Source organism: Littorina saxatilis, linkage group LG15, assembly GCF_037325665.1.
Source record: "Littorina saxatilis isolate snail1 linkage group LG15, US_GU_Lsax_2.0, whole genome shotgun sequence".
NCBI lineage: Eukaryota > Metazoa > Mollusca > Gastropoda > Littorinimorpha > Littorinidae > Littorina > Littorina saxatilis.
The window spans coordinates 10,417,283-10,435,173 of NC_090259.1; the positions used below are offsets into that span (position 1 = coordinate 10,417,283).

Sequence of the window (17,891 nt, forward strand, 5' to 3'; positions counted from 1 at the left end):
ATATGAACATTGAATACGAAGAAAAGTCTTAGAGGACCACTCAGATAGTTGCAGAACTTACTGGAGTTGATTGTGTAGCCTGGTGCCACCGCTCCTGCAACACTGGCTTCCATCATGTCCTGAGGGAACGACGCTTCCACGTCCATGGGCTGAGCCAGTTGTGTTGGCACGGTAGAGTGATGATAGTCATGGTGCTGCACCGTGCCTCGTGGAGTGTTGTGGTCAGAAGCCTGAGAGAGGTCGACTGGAGGCTGTGTAAAGTCCTCAGCACTGTTGGTAGGGCTGGCGATATCATCGGGAGGGTGTGACACAGTGTGTGGAATGGTGTCATGAGAAGAGGGTTCCTCCTCTCCGGTAGTTTCCATTGCATCACCAGTGTCGGTGACAGACAAGCGAGGTTTACTGTAACAGTAAACATGACTTCATGTAGGACTCCCCAAACTGTAAATCCGTGCGTCCTATAAGCCGAAGGGGTACCGGCGACGCACTAATCTAAACCATGGTTTCCAACGGACCCTCTCTTTGGAAGGTCCCCTTAATTTTATTTTACAGGAGAAGTTTTGAAAGTTCTGTGTCTGTGATTGTAGTTGATCGGTCAGATACCCCATTCAATTACCCAATCCTCGTTTATATGATTCTTGGCATGTCATAATATTCAACATTCTGTATCACAAAGTCAGTCCTGTAGATTTCTCTAATATTGTTGACACTTTTTTTGTTTTTTTGTTTTTGTTTTTGGTATGTATATGTATGTTTGTCATTGTAAAGCGCTTAGAGAATGTAAAGCGCTCTATAAATCTCCCATATTATTATTATTATTATTTTTTCAACATAGACAAAACATGAGCAAAATATGAGTAAAGTCGATTTTTGGACAATCGCTATCGTATGTTTTTAAAACGTCAATGTTCAACTTACATTGGCTAAGGTCAGCACTGCGAGTACCTAAAGTTTACGCAAAGGCTGTTTACAGTTTACTCAAGTTACTTCACTTTCAATCGTAATTATTGTACAGGTCCTGATACAGTTGACACACATGTCCCACTCAGTGTATTCAACGCACCATAACAGTGGACACATGTGTGTATACATGCTTTCAGTGAAATTCGGGGTCTCGCTGAATTGGGGGTTGTTGATGTAGATAATGTGGAGTTTTAATGTATTTATTTTGAAGTATATATCACACAAAATGAGAAAAGAGCTCGCCCTTCTACATTTCTGACATGATTTCGACCTCTTCCATGTTCTAACATGCGCTAGAATGACAAACGAAGACCAATCATTCTAAATCAAACACAGTTTGAAAATAAAATAAACGAGGTTTCTGTTGAAAATTGGTGGCAAGAAAAAGAACCCATTGTGTACTATGTTTTACTGGAGAGCATTTATGTCAACGTGACCGTCTAACACTTTTAGGCAGACGCTGAGACAAGTTGTGCACATTTATTTTGCATTGCTTTCTAAGGTTTCTGTGCAATTGAGCTGAACACATTTGATAATAAAATCCCATTCAGGTGGCAGGCATTTAGTTCAAGCCACAGCCTGTCCAAAAGGAAGGGGAATAACCGAACTTGTGTTCTAAAAAAAAAATCCCGCTTCTGTTACCTGTAAGCAAAATAATATCTTGCGACAAACTAAAGGGCGGAGATAAGGAAGGTAAGGGAGGGGTTGAAATAAAAACTATTCCTGTGACTCAGTCTCAAGGAAGGGGGGGGGGGGAGGGGATGAGAAGTTAAGTTTGGCCCCTGTGCCTTCAATACAACCACCCGACCTTCTCCCTCCTCAAATGTTATTATGTGTGTTCACTTAGCGTAACATGTTTCGCCCAGCCTGTCATCGGAACACACAATACAGGGTTCGAGGCTTCCCGTGAATGGTGCGCGTCACAAAGACAATCTCCGGTTGCAAGGGTAAAACCACAGGCACAAGACACAATCACGAGAGAGAGAAGCTGCTTTTTGTGCCGAATGGGAATTGTTTTTCTGAACTGATTTCGTAGCTGATACTTATGTCGATCTGCTAAATTAATTCAAAACAAAAACTCCAACTATGCACCAGAAACAGCCATGTGGGTGATTGTTGGTATGTGTACAAGTGTCAGGAAGCTCTTGCCCCTGGACAGATGTGTGGCGTCTTACATGGGTCTTGACACTGAAGGAATATGTGTGTTTAAGGGGTGATTGTTGGTATGAGTACAAGTGTCAGGAAGCTCTTGCCCCTGGACAGATGTGTGGCGTCTTACATGGGTCTTGACACTGAAGGAATATGTGTGTTCAAGGGGTGATTGTTGGTATGAGTACAAGTGTCAGGAAGCTCTTCAGGGCCGGACTAGGCGAAGAGGAGGGGGGGGTTGCCAGTGGTGGGCCAGGGGGATGTCCCCCCTGGCGGCAGGGGCGGATCAGTTCATTTTATGACTGGTTTTTTTCAAAAGTATATTGTGAAGATATGGGTGTGAAGGCGCAAAGCGCCGAGCCGACGGCGCGAAGCGCCTAGCTTGCTAGGGGGGTCCGGGGGCATGCCCCCCCGGAAAATTTTGAAAAAAAGGATGCAAAATGGTGCAATCTGGTGCATTCTGAGGATGATCATTACCAGTTTCAGGCAGATTTTGTCACTGATTAATACCCCAAAAATTGAAACTCATTGTAAAATAAAGAAATGCATACCTCATTCAATATTTTTATTTTTTGGCTGGGGGGGTCCGGAAACCCTAGAACCCACCCCCCCCCCTCGTTGTGGGGGTCAGGGGGCGAAGCCCCCTGAAGCTGACAGGTAGGTCATACTCTGAGATAGGAAAATGGTCGCTCCTTGCATGAAACGGCATAAAATAAGCAATAATAAAAAAAAAATTAAATAAGTAAGGTACATGTTTAGGCTAGGGGGGGGGGGTTGCGCAACCCCCATAACCCCCCCGGTAGTCCGGCCCTGCTCTTGCCCCTGGACAGATGTGTGGTGTCTTACATGGGTCTTGACACTGAAGGAATATGTGTGTTTAAGGGGTGATTGTTGGTATGAGTACAAGTGTCAGGAAGCTCTTGCCCCTGGACAGATGTGCGGTGTCTTACATGGGTCTTGACACTGAAGGAATATGTGTGTTCAAGGGGTGATTGATGGTATGAGTACAAGTGTCAGGAAGCTCTTGCCCCTGGACAGATGTGTGGCGTCTTACATGGGTCTTGACACTGAAGGAATATGTGTGTTCAAGGGGTGATTGTTGGTATGAGTACAAGTGTCAGGAAGCTCTTGCCCCTGGACAGATGTGTGGCGTCTTACATGGGTCTTGACACTGAAGGAATATGTGTGTTCAAGGGGTGATTGATGGTATGAGTACAAGTGTCAGGAAGCTCTTGCCCCTGGACAGATGTGTGGCGTCTTACATGGGTCTTGACACGCGAAGGACGCTACATATAATTACTTGGAACATCCAATCAACCCGTTCATGTGTATTGGTCACTTTCTTTACACCCCCGGTATAGGGGTGTGTATAGGATTCGCTTGATGTGTTTGTTTGTTTGTTTGGGTGTGTGTTTGTGTTCGCATATAGATCTCAAGAATGAACGGACCGATCGTCACCAAACTTGGTGAACAGGTTCTATACATTCCTGAGACGGTCCTTACAAAAATTGGGACCAGTCAAACACACGGTTAGGGAGTTATTGGTGGATTAAAATTCTACAAGGACTTATAGAGGGACATATTAATGGTCAAAGGGAAATAACCTTCTCAGTTGGTGGCAGTGAGAATGGTTATTTCCCTTTGACCAACGGGGGTGTTTTTCCTACCTCGGAGGAATTTCTTGTTTCTTTCTGTCTTTTCTTCAAAAGAATCCCCACAAAAATAGTTTGCCAACGTTCCATTTCTTCCCCATATTTGTTCTTCAATAGGAAAAACATTTATTACAACTTTATATACAAGTAACAAAAGAAAAAAAGTGGACGGAAAGGGGAAGATCTAGGCAGATCGCAGTGTTTGTGTGATTGTGTTCTCCAAATAAACTTAGCACAACATATTCATGCAACATATTCCTCCCCCCAACTAAAACATTCTTTCCCGTGTCATTTCATCCAAACTACCTATGCCATTAAAGGCACTTTTCTTGGCTTCTCCCACAGTTTTCGTATCAATGATTTATTTCACTGGGGTCACGTGACCGCTGCTCATATAAGGATACCCCACAAAGCCACATCACATAAATATAAGGTACCAATTAAAAAATCAACGAACATTCAGCATACATGCACAACTTGGCAACTTACGTGAAGAAAGTCAAATCAACTATCTATCCAGAACAGGTTGTATTGTTAAGTTTTCTTGCGTAGTTCTTTCTTGTAATAGTTTGAAATGGTGCCCAACACCCCCCCCCCCCCAATTTAAAACATAACAAGTCGCGTAAGGCGAAAATACAATATTTAGTCAAGTAGCTGCCATTTTTCAGCAAGACCGTATACTCGTAGCATCGTCAGTCCACCGCTCATGGCAAAGGCAGTGAAATTGACAAGAAGAGCGGGGTAGCAGTTGCGCTAAGAAGGATAGCACGCTTTTCTGTACCTCTCTTTGTTTTAACTTTCTGAGCGTGTTTTTAATCCAAACATATCATATCTATATGTTTTTGGAATCAGGAACCGACAAGGAATAAGATGAAAGTGTTTTTAAATTGATTTGGACAATTTAATTTTGATAATAATTTTTATATATTTAATTTTCAGAGCTTGTTTTTAATCCGAATATAACATATTTATATGTTTTTGGAATCAGCAAATGATGGAGAATAAGATAAACGTAAATTTGGATCGTTTTATAAATTTTTATTTTTTTTTACAATTTTCAGATTTTTAATGACCAAAGTCATTAATTAATTTTTAAGCCACCAAGCTGAAATGCAATACCGAACCCCGGGCTTTGTCGAAGATTACTTGACCAAAATTTGAACCAATTTGGTTGAAAAATGAGGGCGTGACAGTGCCGCCTCAACTTTCACGAAAAGCCGGATATGACGTCATCAAAGACATTTATCAAAAAAATGAAAAAAACGTTCGGGGATTTCATACCCAGGAACTCTCATGTCAAATTTCATAAAGATCGGTCCAGTAGTTTAGTCTGAATCGCTCTACACACACACACAGACAGACAGACACACACACACACACACACACACACACACACACACACACACACACATACACCACGACCCTCGTCTCGATTCCCCCCTCTACGTTAAATTATTTAGTCAAAACTTGACTAAATATAATTAGATACAAATAAATGTCATCTTCCACCGCCACTGAGAAGCGCTATTCAGTTGACTTCCTAGTGTTGAACGACTTGTAGTGCAATGATGACAACAACAAGAAAGCAAGACAATTAATGTAGATTGATTACAATAACAGCGACAACAACGATTACGACAACAACAACAACAACAGCAACAACAACAACAACAACAACAACAACAACAACAACAACAACAACAACAACAACAACAACAAAGCACGACAATTAATGTAGATTGATTCTAAGTTTGCATTGAACAAAGGCGAAAAAGCTTATCCCAACTCTCAACTATTACATTTTGAACTTTAAAATTGATACTCACTTTTACGGCATTGGTACAGGTTGACTGAACCAGCCTTGTCAGTGGTTTTTCACCAACTTGCAAGCTTCAGCACATCCCGAGACAACTCCAACTGGCAACATGGCGACTGTCCCCGTCGGGTGCGAGTCTGCCTGCACGGCGTAGTGATACTGATGACGTCATGGCTTTCATCTAGGGTTGTTAGCAGCAATCATCAACGCACATGCTTCGGTTTGTTTTGTGCATCCACAGATCCGGACTCGTGAAAATTTGATGGACTTAGATGCTTTCTGTCGCGTCCGAAATAAAGTAGAAAAAACAAAATATCATGAGACTGTTTGATAACGCGTAAGCGAAGGGCAGCTTACCCCGGAGGGTATTCCCCTTTCAACTGAACCATGTCCTTGAGATAAAAACTCATAATTTGAAGGCATTGTGCGTGGTTTTGAACATATATCTGTGTTATATTACATTGCAAAAGGGTTTTTGTGTTCGGTGAAAGTATTTTTTGAACGCTTAATACGATATTTTAAGCAGGTAACTTGGGTCTGATGCATATTACTATTGACGATGGTGAGTCATATGAACATGTGCTTTTCTTGTTACTTGCACGATGTAAAGCTTCTGTGTCAGCGGGTGTGGGATTGGGTGGTGTTGTGTGGGGTGGGGAGAGGGTAAGTTTTGCATGTGACATGAGCAGGGTTCTAAAACTGTTGTTCCAGCCCTATATGATTATGAAAACTACATGTGACATGAGCAGGGTTCTAAAACTGTTGTTCCAGCCCTATATGATTATGAAAACTACATGTGACATGAGCAGGGTTCTAAAACTGTTGTTCCAGCCCTATATGATTATGAAAACTACATGTGACATGAGCAGGGTTCTAAAACTGTTGTTCCAGCCCTATATGATTATGAAAACTACATGTGACATGAACAGGGTTCCAAAGCTGCTGTTTCAGCCATGATTGATTATGAAGAATGCATGTGACATGTGCAGGGTTCCATAGCAGTTGTACCAGCCCTGTATGATGAAGAATGCATGTGACATGTGGAGGGTTCCATAGCTGTTGTACCAGCCCTGTATGATGAAGAATGCATGCGACATGTGCAGGGTTCCATAGCTGTTGTACCAGCCCTGTATGAAGAAGTATGCACGTGACATGTGTGGGAATGTCGGGTGTAAGGACAAGGATATATAGCACAGGCAGAGGAGCATACAATTAAGACACCGAAGACAGAGGTTGCTTTAACTTATCTTTTATTGAAGGAGATGTAACTAAAAATAACCACTCAATTAGCTTATCTAAATCATAAATATTCCAAAACAGTTTAGCTAAATTTGGTTGCAACTAGAAACAATGCTATAAGTTATAAAATAGAAACAATAAACAGAACTCTAATACAAGAAATAGCAATGCTTACATCTAACCAGAAATACCAATTATGAATTCTGATATCTACCAGTACCAGAATCAGCTAGAAACAATATATGAATTTCTGGTGCAATTAAACCAGAAACAATATTTGCCAGAAAGCAGGGAAAAAAAGGATTATTCTTATTCTGGTAGCAAACCAGAAATATAAACTACTAGCAGTTAAGCCCGGCTTCGCCCGGGAGTAAGCGGAGCCCTGTAGCAATTTAAGACGCTCGCTATCCCATTATCATTAGCTTTACCTCCTTTGTTTGGATACAAAAAAAGAGTTATCTCCCTTACCTTCTAGAAATTTCCGGAACTGTCCAGTTAATTTTTCTTTCTTCATTTCTTCCCCTCATAGGAGCAATAGCGAGTCTCTAATATCACTGGCATAATGTGCTTGCTACAGATGAACAGTAGGCACTGAACTGGTCTTGCACCATATAGGCTGTATTCAATAAATGGGAGGTCCATAATCTGAGAAAGGAAACAATGAATCAAGAAACTAAAACCCAGGTGCACATCTGCGGCACCTAGGGAGTGTACGTGCACACTATCTTGTTCCTGCCTCTTGCCATCTCAGAGGTATGGCGACCACAGACAAAAAAGAGTTATCTCCCTTACCTTCTAGAAATTTCCGGAACTGTCCAGTTAATTTTTCTTTCTTCATTTCTTCCCCTCATAGGAGCAATAGCGAGTCTCTAATATCACTGGCATAATGTGCTTGCTACAGATGAACAGTAGGCACTGAACTGGTCTTGCACCATATAGGCTGTATTCAATAAATGGGAGGTCCATAATCTGAGAAAGGAAACAATGAATCAAGAAACTAAAACCCAGGTGCACATCTGCGGCACCTAGGGAGTGTACGTGCACACTATCTTGTTCCTGCCTCTTGCCATCTCAGAGGTATGGCGACCACAGACAAAAAAGAGTTATCTCCCTTACCTTCTAGAAATTTCCGGAACTGTCCAGTTAATTTTTCATTCTTCATTTCTTCCCCTCATAGGAGCAACAGCGAGTCTCTAATATCACTGGCATGATGTGCTTGCTACAGGTGAACAGTAGGCACTGAACTGGTCTTGCACCATATAGGCTGTATTCAATAAATGGGAGGTCCATAATCTGAGAAAGGAAACAATGAATCAAGAAACTAAAACCCAGGTGCACATCTGCGGCACCTAGGGAGTGTACGTGCACACTATCTTGTTCCTGCCTCTTGCCATCTCAGAGGTATGGCGACCACAGACAAAAAAGAGTTATCTCCCTTACCTTCTAGAAATTTCCGGAACTGTCCAGTTAATTTTTCATTCTTCATTTCTTCCCCTCATAGGAGCAATAGCAAGTCTCTAATATCACTGGCATGATGTGCTTGCTACAGGTGAACAGTTATCTCCCTTACCTTCTAGAAATTTCCGGAACTGTCCAGTTAATTTTTCATTCTTCATTTCTTCCCCTCATAGGAGCAACAGCGAGTCTCTAATATCACTGGCATGATGTGCTTGCTACAGGTGAACAGTAGGCACTGAACTGGTCTTGCACCATATAGGCTGTATTCAATAAATGGGAGGTCCATATTCTGAGAAAGGAAACAGTGAATCAAGAAACTAAAACCCAGGTGCACATCTGCGGCACCTGGGGAGTGTACGTGCACACTATCTTGTTCCTGCCTCTTGCCATCTCAGAGGTATTGCGACCACAGACAGACAGACAGACAGACACAGACAGACACTCTCTTTTATTATATGTATAGATAGATGTGTATATAAATGTGTATATAAATGACCCAGAAGCAATATATGTATTTCTGGTGCAAACCAGAAATATAAACTATGAATATGAAACCAGAATTTCTGGTGTAAACCAGAAATGAGTGTAATTAAAAGGCAAGGTTATTCTGGTAGCAACCAGAAAGCAGTGCAAAGAAGAAGGCACTAAAAAGAAAAGAAAATACAATTATAAACAACATGCCTTCTAAGTCACACATGGCATAATACAAAGCATAACCCACTGAATGTGTCATTTGTCAAAATAATCATGACAAATATAGACAAGTAACAATACAGCCAAAATCCTGCAGACACAGCATTCTCTGAAAGAGAATCCACAGTGAGTTAAACAACTCCACAACAGCTAATGTCAAGGGAAGTAACCAACATCTTCCCTTAGGCCTAAGCCTTGCATAGGAAAATGCTCCACATAAATTAAACAACTGCATGAACCGCAACTGCAAAATAATAGTTATTATTAAGCATGTTCATTGCCATGAAGACACATCTTCATCGAGTTGAATAATAACGACTAGAATATGGGGTAAGCGCAAGCTCCCATGCTTCAAAATGAAGCGTTAGACAACAGCCTATTACTTTACAGGGAAACGTGACTAAATCAAAGCGCGACTGCACAAAATGTTAGGTTTTTATCAGTCGCTAAGCTCTTCTGTAGGCAAACACATTTTAAGTGCAAGCGCGACTGCACACAATGTTCAGTTTTATCAGTCGCAAAGTTCTTCTGCAGGCAAGCTCCTTTAAAGTGCAACATGAGAATTAACAGTCAAAATTGAGCAGCCTGTAGACAATATCTTCCTATTGTCTGAGATCTTAACTCAGAAGATCACTATCATTATCATGCCTGAATTAGTCAAAGGAATGATAATCAAAACTCATAAGATTATGTACAGGTAAAAGGTAATACAAATGAAGACTAGCAAAATATCAGAGTATGAAAATGCATGTGACAAACAAAGTAGAACCAGTAGAGTGACACAGGACAGAATACATAACATGACTGGCTCACACAAAGCCAGACAAAAGACAGGGAAGGTAAGCCATGTACCTGTGTATCAGGGGCGGACCTAGGGGAATGGGGGCGCTCTGACATCATTACACGGGGGACGCCGGTCAAAAATGGCGGACACTACAATGTTACAGCCAATTAACCGTCAACGACATACGGCTTGAAATGCAGCAACATGATCAAACACATGAAACGTAACGCATCACAAAACTTCATAAAGCATGTCATTTTGTTGTACACTTCGCCTACAAAGTTACAGTTACAGTACTGGAAACAAAGAGCGATCCTCAGCGAAGCGAAAACTGAGAACTTCTTTGTTCCTCAACAAACTGGCTACGAAGCGGAACTCCGTCCAGCAAAGTATTCAAATCCCTTCTCATCGAAAACCGAAATCTGAGAAAGGTTCGACTTACCTTACCGGACTTCATCGTTATTAAACTGTCCTTGTAAAAGGGAAATCTAACATAGGTAACAGGCTTTTCTCATCGAGTTCATTACCCAAAATATATGTGTCAACCATATTTCCCGTTCATCAATTGTAGGGGTTTCTGCGCCTAAATCGTAAATAGGTAGCTTTACGGGCCAATGGCACGGAGGGCTTAACTTTGGACTTTTAACCGACTACTACTCAGACTTTACTGATCTCCAGAAATAATATGTGATGAAAATGGGGAAAAGATCGCAACGATACACATGGGTCTTCTCGACATAAAATATTGCGAGACAGGCTTTTTCTCAGCGAAAACGAAACGTATGAGAACGAGTCTGCCTTACTTGATTCTTACGAGTCTTTAATTTACAAGACTATAAAACAGCTTTAGAACTGGTCATCAAATATTAGAAGTTATTAACGCTCAATTTCAGCGCCAAATCATAAAAGTAATTAGAAACTGATCTAGAAAAACGAGAAAACACATCTCTCTGATAGATCAAAATGGCGTCATCAACTCTGACGCGAGACCGGTCGGACATCGCCCGGGACCAAATCAGCGTCAAAATGTAGATCTACATATATATATATGCAAACATCATAGCATCAAATGAAACATAAGAATAGAGCATAAGGAAAGAATAAAGCATTTAGTTACAGATTCTCCTCAGTGAGCACACTTGAAAGAAACACAAACTCTGCTGCTGACGCCTAGTCGCGAAACACAAAGACTGAAAGAGACAGGTCTCGGAATGAAAAACACAAGTCGACCGCTTACTAACTTCGCGCCAAACTACACTAGACCGGTTCACGACAAATTAGAGCAGAGCTTCGACACGTTCACGGCTACCGACAACACACATGGAGCACCCAGCTCGCAGTGTCACAAATCGCGTTTTTTGCTCTACTCTAAATATTTGCTCTTTTAAAGACAGGTCACTTCCGATCCCCTGTGGTGATAAGCCAATAGGGAAGCTACCCTGTGTAAGCCAACGGGGGGCGTTCTACTTAAAATGCCTGCCCAATGAAAGGGATCGTTACCGAGGCATGAAGCCGTGTCGGTGTCACGCACCGGAAATATTACGCACACCGGATAAGGCTCATTAGATTACAAGCAGTGTCAAAGCTGATACACAGAAGGGGGAGGGGGGGAGGGTAAGAGACTAAAACCTCCAAGCCACCTGGCATCTTCTATGATGTACCCTGTCAAAAGAAATGACACCAACTTGACAAAACGCCGAGTCCAACGATACCCAGACAGTCTGGCGGCACATTACATAACGACCACCTAAATCTGAGATAAGAGATTAGAAATGCATCCGGTCGGGGTCTACCCTACGATAGTAAACACACAATAAAGTACAATGCACAAAGACAACCAGGTATTATTTAGTCACTCCTTAGGCACTGATGGTTAGAGGTTACGCTGCTGCTTCTCATCATTTCAAGTTAGGGATTTAGCACAAAGGGCATTTTTTAAAGGTAAACCCAATGTGACTAGCACACACACACAGGGAATAGCTATAGACAGGGGAGGCAACTGGGTCGGGCAGGAGATAATCACACACAGAGAGACGGGGTACGCCACTTGGCTACATCCCCCCCAGCTCTATACCAACCTGCGCCCTCGCAGGGAGCAAGTACAACAGGAGCCTAAGATACAACCTGGAGCTGACTTAAACAGATCATCCAAGGTGACATCTAACAACTCAAACAACAATAATACAGAAAACACAACCTCCCTTGCCAACATATTAGTGAAGGCACGCCCAACTCATGGATATGACACAAGACAACAAGATGCATCGCAGAAAAGGCAGTCAGGAACCCGCTATTAAGCCAAGAGAACCCGAAACACCATAAAGCTTGTCGTCAGGATCATGGATGCCGCTGACCACTGCTAATCCTGAAATATCCTTAACAACGCCGGAGAACATAACGGCCTGAAACCACAAGCACCCTGGTGTGACAACAACAATCTTATACATACAAACAAACACATATGTTAATACTAAGTGCTCAAAGAGGGAACCGAAGCAAAAAGTAAAATGCAAAACCATAAAACATTTTAAGAAAATGCAAAATTAATTAATTTCACAAAATACCCAAGGTAAGAGAAAAATAAGTTGAAGTAAATATCAATGTATGTGAGTCTTTAATCTCACTGATGATCCAGGAATACAGTTTGTAAGGCGAGTTAATATGGTGAGTCTCTGTCTCACGAATGGCACATGGCCCACATGACAGCAGCACATTGTTTTCCTGACTGTTCACAATAGGCTCATGGCGGGGTTATGACAGCGGCACACTTAATATTTACACAAGTCCGACTGTTCAAAATAAATATGGCGAGTCTCTGTCTCACGAATGGCACATGGCCCACATGACAGCAGCACATTGTTTTCCTGACTGTTCACCATAGGCTCATGGCGGGGTTATGACAGCGGCACACTTATTATTTACACAAGTCCGACTGTTCAAATTAAATGTAATCAAGTGAATCCCATGATTGCCTAGAATGAGAACAATCTCTGCCGTATACGCTGTGAGCGGCGTACAGGCACAGCAGCTGGAGGAGGGACCAGAGGTTCTGGGTCTCTGGCCAGAGGCTGGTCTGGGACACGTGCTACCTCTGGAACACGAAGCGCTGGGGCTGGAACTGGAGGTGCCTGGGGCTGAGGAACTGGTGCAGGGGCTGCTGGCTGCACCGGAGGAGGCTGGAGGGGTGGGGGAAAGACTGGGCGTGCCAGGCAGACAGTGCCTCTGTCAGGGAATGTTGGGGTAGCTGGGACAGGGGCAGGTGGGGGAAGAGGTGTCGTAGGGGGTGCGATGGGGACAGCAGCAGGCATGATGTCGTCTCGGCTGAGGGTCTTCTCGCCACCCCCAGCAACAGGACGAACGACATACACCTGGGAGCCTGGGTAGGGTCGAGCTGTTACCACATACAGCTCAGACCGCCACTGGTCCTGGATCTTGCTCCTGCCCAGGGTCCGGTTCTTGATGTAGGTGTAGTCACCTACATGGAGGGGGTGATCTGCCGCTTTCTTGTCTGTCTGCTGGCGCCTCTCTTCTGCTGACTTCTTCAAGTGCTGTTTGGCGCGTGCATGGGCTTCCTGGAGTCGCAAGCGGTGCTGCCGAACCCAGTCAGTGGCTCCAGCAGTTGCTTCTCCAGCACGGCCAAGGAGATGGTCGATGGGCAGACGGGGCTCCTGTCCAAAGAGCAGGAAGTGGGGGGAGAAACCAGTGGAGGCGTGCGGCGTCGAGTTGTAGGCCTGGAGCAGCTCAGGCAGGTGTATTGGCCATCGTCCCTTCTTTTCAACAGACAGTGTGCGCAGAAGGTCGTGAAGAGTTCTGTTGAAGCGCTCACACTGTCCGTTTCCTCGCGGGTGATATGGTGTTGTCCTGGACTTATCGATGCCATACATCTCACAGAGGGCCTGGACTACCTTGCCCTCAAAGTCTCTGCCTTGGTCGCTGTGGAGCCTCTCCGGAACACCATATCGCTGAAACCACTCCTGGACCAGCACCTTAGCCTCTTGGTTGCGTGTTGGAACCGCGAGGGAGAATTTGGTGAACACGTCCGTGATCACTAGGACGTTCTCCCTGCCGTCTGTGGCAGTCTCCAGCTTGGTGAAGTCCATCGCCACCACTTCAAGGGGGCGACTGGCGAGGAGGTGGCCAGACGTGGTGTGGAGAAGGGGCTTCCGGCCTAGGACGCAGCGTTGGCAGTTTGTGACGTAGCCCTTGACGTCGCTGAACATCCCAGGCCAGTAGACGCGCTGTCTGAGGAGTTCCATGGTCCGGTCGTAGCCTTGGTGGCCCATGTTGTCGTGCAGGGCGACCAGAACGTCTGGTCGCAGGGAGCTAGGCAGCACCAGCTGCTCGAAGTGGCCGCCTTTGGGGTCTGCCACTCGACGGTAGAGGACCCCTCTCTCCATAAACAGCTTGTTATGTTGCTGAAGGAGCGTCCGCAGCGGGGGGTCTTTGGTAACTGGGGGTCTGGCAGGCCAAGACCTGAGGACTGGGCCGATGGTGGCGTCCTCGTCCTGCAATCGCCTGAGGTCCTCGGGGGAGTGATGGGGAAGGGTGTCCGTGGTTGGCTCTGCTGCCTTGAAGCTGACATCAAGGGGCAGTGATGGCTGTCCATGCACCTCTGGCACTGGATCGAGAGCAGCCCTCTCGCACCACATCTCTTGCTCTGTGGCCAACTCTGGGGGGACAGGGGTAGAGGACTGGTCAGGGAGGGAATCAGGGGGTAGGCGGGACAGGGCATCAGCAGGGTTGATCTTCCCGGGGCGGTAGCGCAATGTGAAGTTGAACTGGGCCAGTTGAGAGGCCCAGCGTTGCTCCAGCGCCCCAAGTTTCGCCGTCTTCAGATAGGTGAGGGGGTTGTTGTCAGTTATCACCTCAAACTCAGCGCCGAGAAGGTAGTGGCGGAACTTCTCGCACGCGGCCCACTTAAGAGCAAGCAGCTCCAGCTTGAAGCTGCTGTAGTTGGCGCAGTTCTTCTCGGTGGGCTTGAGTCTCCTGCTGGCGTAGGCAATGACGCGTTGTTTCCCATCTTGGACTTGGGAGATGATAGCACTGAGTCCATCATGACTGGCATCGGTTTCCAGGATGAACGGCTTCTCATAGTCGGCGTAGCCCAAGACGGGAGCCGTTGTCAGGGCCGACTTCAGGGACTCAAAGGCTGTCTGGTGTCGTTCAGTCCACAGGTGGTGGATGGCTGCCTTCTTCTTCTTGCTTCCTTTGCTGCCTTCTGTCACGAGGTCGTGAAGTGGTCCGGCCAGCTTGGAGAATCCACTGATGAAGCGTCGGTAGTAGCTGGCGAAACCAAGGAAGCTGCGCAGGTCTGTGGTGGTCTTGGGCAATGGCCAGTTCTGAACAGCCTCAATCTTCCCGGCTTCGCAGCTAATACCGTCTGCTGAAATGGTGTGCCCCAAGTAGACTACCTCTCTTCGCAGGAACTGGCACTTCTCTGGTTTCAGCTTAAGGCCCGTCTCGGTGATGCGCTGGAGGAGGCGCTCAAGGTGCTGCAGGTGCTCGTCGAACGTCTTCGAGTACACTAGTAGGTCGTCCAGGTACACCAACAGAAACTGGAACTGAAAATCAGACATGGTTGCCTGCATCAGTCTCTGGAAGGTGGCTGGAGCGGAGATAAGACCCATGGGCATCCTAGTGTACTCAAAGAGGCCAAACGGAGTGCAGAAGGCCGTCTTGTGCTGGTCTCGGGGTTCCATGGCAATCTGGTGGTACCCACTCGCCAGATCCAGAGTGGAGAAGTACTGGGCACCGACCAGTGAGTCGAGCGATTCCTGGATGCGGGGAAGCGGATAAGCATCAGGAACTGTCTTCGCGTTGAGACGTCTGTAGTCCACACAGAGCCGGAGACTGCTATCCTTCTTCCTCACCAGCACTACAGGAGCTGCATAAGGGCTGTAGCTCTCTTGGATCACGTTCTGAGCCAACAAGCCCTTAAGGTGATCTTTCACCTCCTGTAGGTGGCAAGGTGGGATGCTGCGGTATGGCTGGGCGACAGGGGCATCGTCAGTGGTGGGGATGCGATGGGTCACCCTGTCAGCGTATCCCAGGTCAGTCTCGCTCTGCACAAACCCGTGCGCAAACTTGTTCAGCAGTTCCTGGAGCTTCTCCCTCTGTCTCCTGGTGCCGTCAAAGTTGGGAGTGGGGACTGGGGGCGGTGAAGGGGAAGTCGTGGTCTCCTGCGTGCTAACAGTGATGCTCTGCGACGACACGTCAAACTTGAGTCCCTCATCGCTCTCCACTGTCTCAATCCTCTCCAAAACCGCTACAGCTGTCCTTTGTCTTAGGGTGCAGTCCACTGCAGAGAGGTTGGCTACTCTCACAAACCTGGCTGAGCCTTGACTGACAAGAGTGGGGACCAGCAGCAAACCACCAGGGAGGGGCGTAGACAGTGGGGACGCAATCAGTAGACTTGACTGCTGTGGTCCAGTGATCCGCACCGTAGCGACCGAGCCTGCTGGGATCAATGTTGGTCCAGCAACCTTAGCCAGACCTCCTGTGTGCCGTTGTTGGAGCCTGGCTTCCTGGACAGCTACCTGCAGACTAGCCGGCAAGGAGGAAGCAGCCACGGCAGGTGCCAATCGTTGAAGAATGTTCATTCCAATGAGCGCAGGCACTTCCCTCTTCTTGCTTCTGGTGCCAGGGTCAGGGGAATTCTTCACCACTAGGAACGGAACGTTCTTGAAGCTGTCGCCAAAGATAGTGACCTCCACCAAGGCCACGCCGGCGTATGGAATCTCCAGTCCATTCGCAGCTCTGAGGGTGAGGAAATCACAGCTGCAAATGGACGTGTTGCGAAGATTAGCTGTCAGCCACTCCTCAGTGATGGTCGACACCTCGCTCCCAGTGTCGATAAGTGCAGTGACAGTCTTTCCCTGCAGGCTTACTCTGGTCGTGGGACACTTCCCAGTAAGTCCCTGCAGGAAACCCTCGCCCCCCGTTGTCTGGTTATGGACAACGGGGGCAATTAGTTTCCCTGTCGCTGCTGGTGGGAGGGGACATGGGAGTCGGGGTGGGACTGTGCGTTCAGGATCTGCCGTTTCAGCGGGCAGCGGGCCTGAAGATGGCCTTGCTTGTTGCACAGCCAGCAGCGGGGTCGGGGCGCGGACTGTTGGTGGGAGGGGTTGCTCAGGGAGAAGTGGGAAGGGTGGTTCTGGGAGGGCTCTGGATAGGCGGGGCGCTGGTTCAGCTCCGTCCGGAGTGCGGCCGTCTGCTTCACCAGCTCAGCTACTTGGTGACGGAGCTCATCGACCTCTGAGCTCCGGGCTGGTGTAGCAGTCACCTGCTCCGAGCGGACGTCGCAGTCGGCGTCCTCCCTCATCCACCGCAGAGCCTCTGCGCGGACGACGGCGAAGCCTGCATCCTCCCTCTCCCGGATGAACCGACGGATGTCCCGCCTGAGTGCTGGAGGCTGCAGCCCATCCACGAATCTGTCGCGGAGTGCCTCGTCTGTCACCGTGTCGGCTGCAAGGGTGTTGAGCCGCGCCTGCAGGGCATGGAGGGTCTGGGCGTAATTGAGGACCCCCTCATTGTTGCCCTGCCGCCGACTGTGGAAGGTGGACAGCATCGTCGACTTGGTCCGGTGGTCTCCAAAGCTCTCCTGCAGGGCAGCGAGCACCAGATCCTCCGTCGCGGTGTCAGCAGGCGGACGACCGGTGACCTCCCTCCGCGCGGCGCCTTCGAGGGACTGGATCATCCATTCTGCCTACTCTCCTCCCAGGTTCTCCAAGGCGTAGTGGTGGATGATGCGACGCGCTTCCCTGGCGAAGTCCTCTAGCTCACAGCCCTCGCTGTCGCCGGTGAAGAGGGGGAGCTTGGGTGGGCGCACAGCCTGCCAGCGTTGTCGCGCAGCGTCACGGGCAGCTTGGTCAGCCATCTTGGTGTCTACCTTACACTGCTTTCTGGTATTATTAAGATTTTAAAGTTACTGGTGTCTATGCGCCTCTAATCCTGCTCGCAAGCGCCAGATGTGGGAAGGTCGGGTGGAAGGAAACGGATATATAGCACAGGCAGAGGAGCATACAATTAAGACACCGAAGACAGAGGTTGCTTTAACTTATCTTTTATTGAAGGAGATGTAACTAAAAATAACCACTCAGTTAGCTTATCTAAATCATAAATATTCCAAAACAGTTTA

At 46.7% G+C, this 17,891-nt stretch overlaps 2 protein-coding genes across 2 annotated transcripts in view; both read right to left on the reverse strand.

The window, feature by feature from the left end:
• Positions 1-5,860, reverse strand: part of LOC138948525 (uncharacterized) — an 82,238-nt gene extending 76,378 nt beyond the window's left edge. The window contains exons 1-2 of the mRNA XM_070320076.1: positions 5,591-5,860; positions 62-402 (exon numbers count right to left, since the gene is read on the reverse strand). Coding sequence (XP_070176177.1) covers positions 62-365 — 304 coding nt within the window. The 5' untranslated portion in view covers positions 366-402; positions 5,591-5,860. The remainder of the gene's footprint in view (positions 1-61; positions 403-5,590) is intronic.
• Positions 1-17,891, reverse strand: part of LOC138948526 (uncharacterized) — a 76,612-nt gene that overhangs the window by 29,220 nt on the left and 29,501 nt on the right. The window lies entirely within an intron of this gene.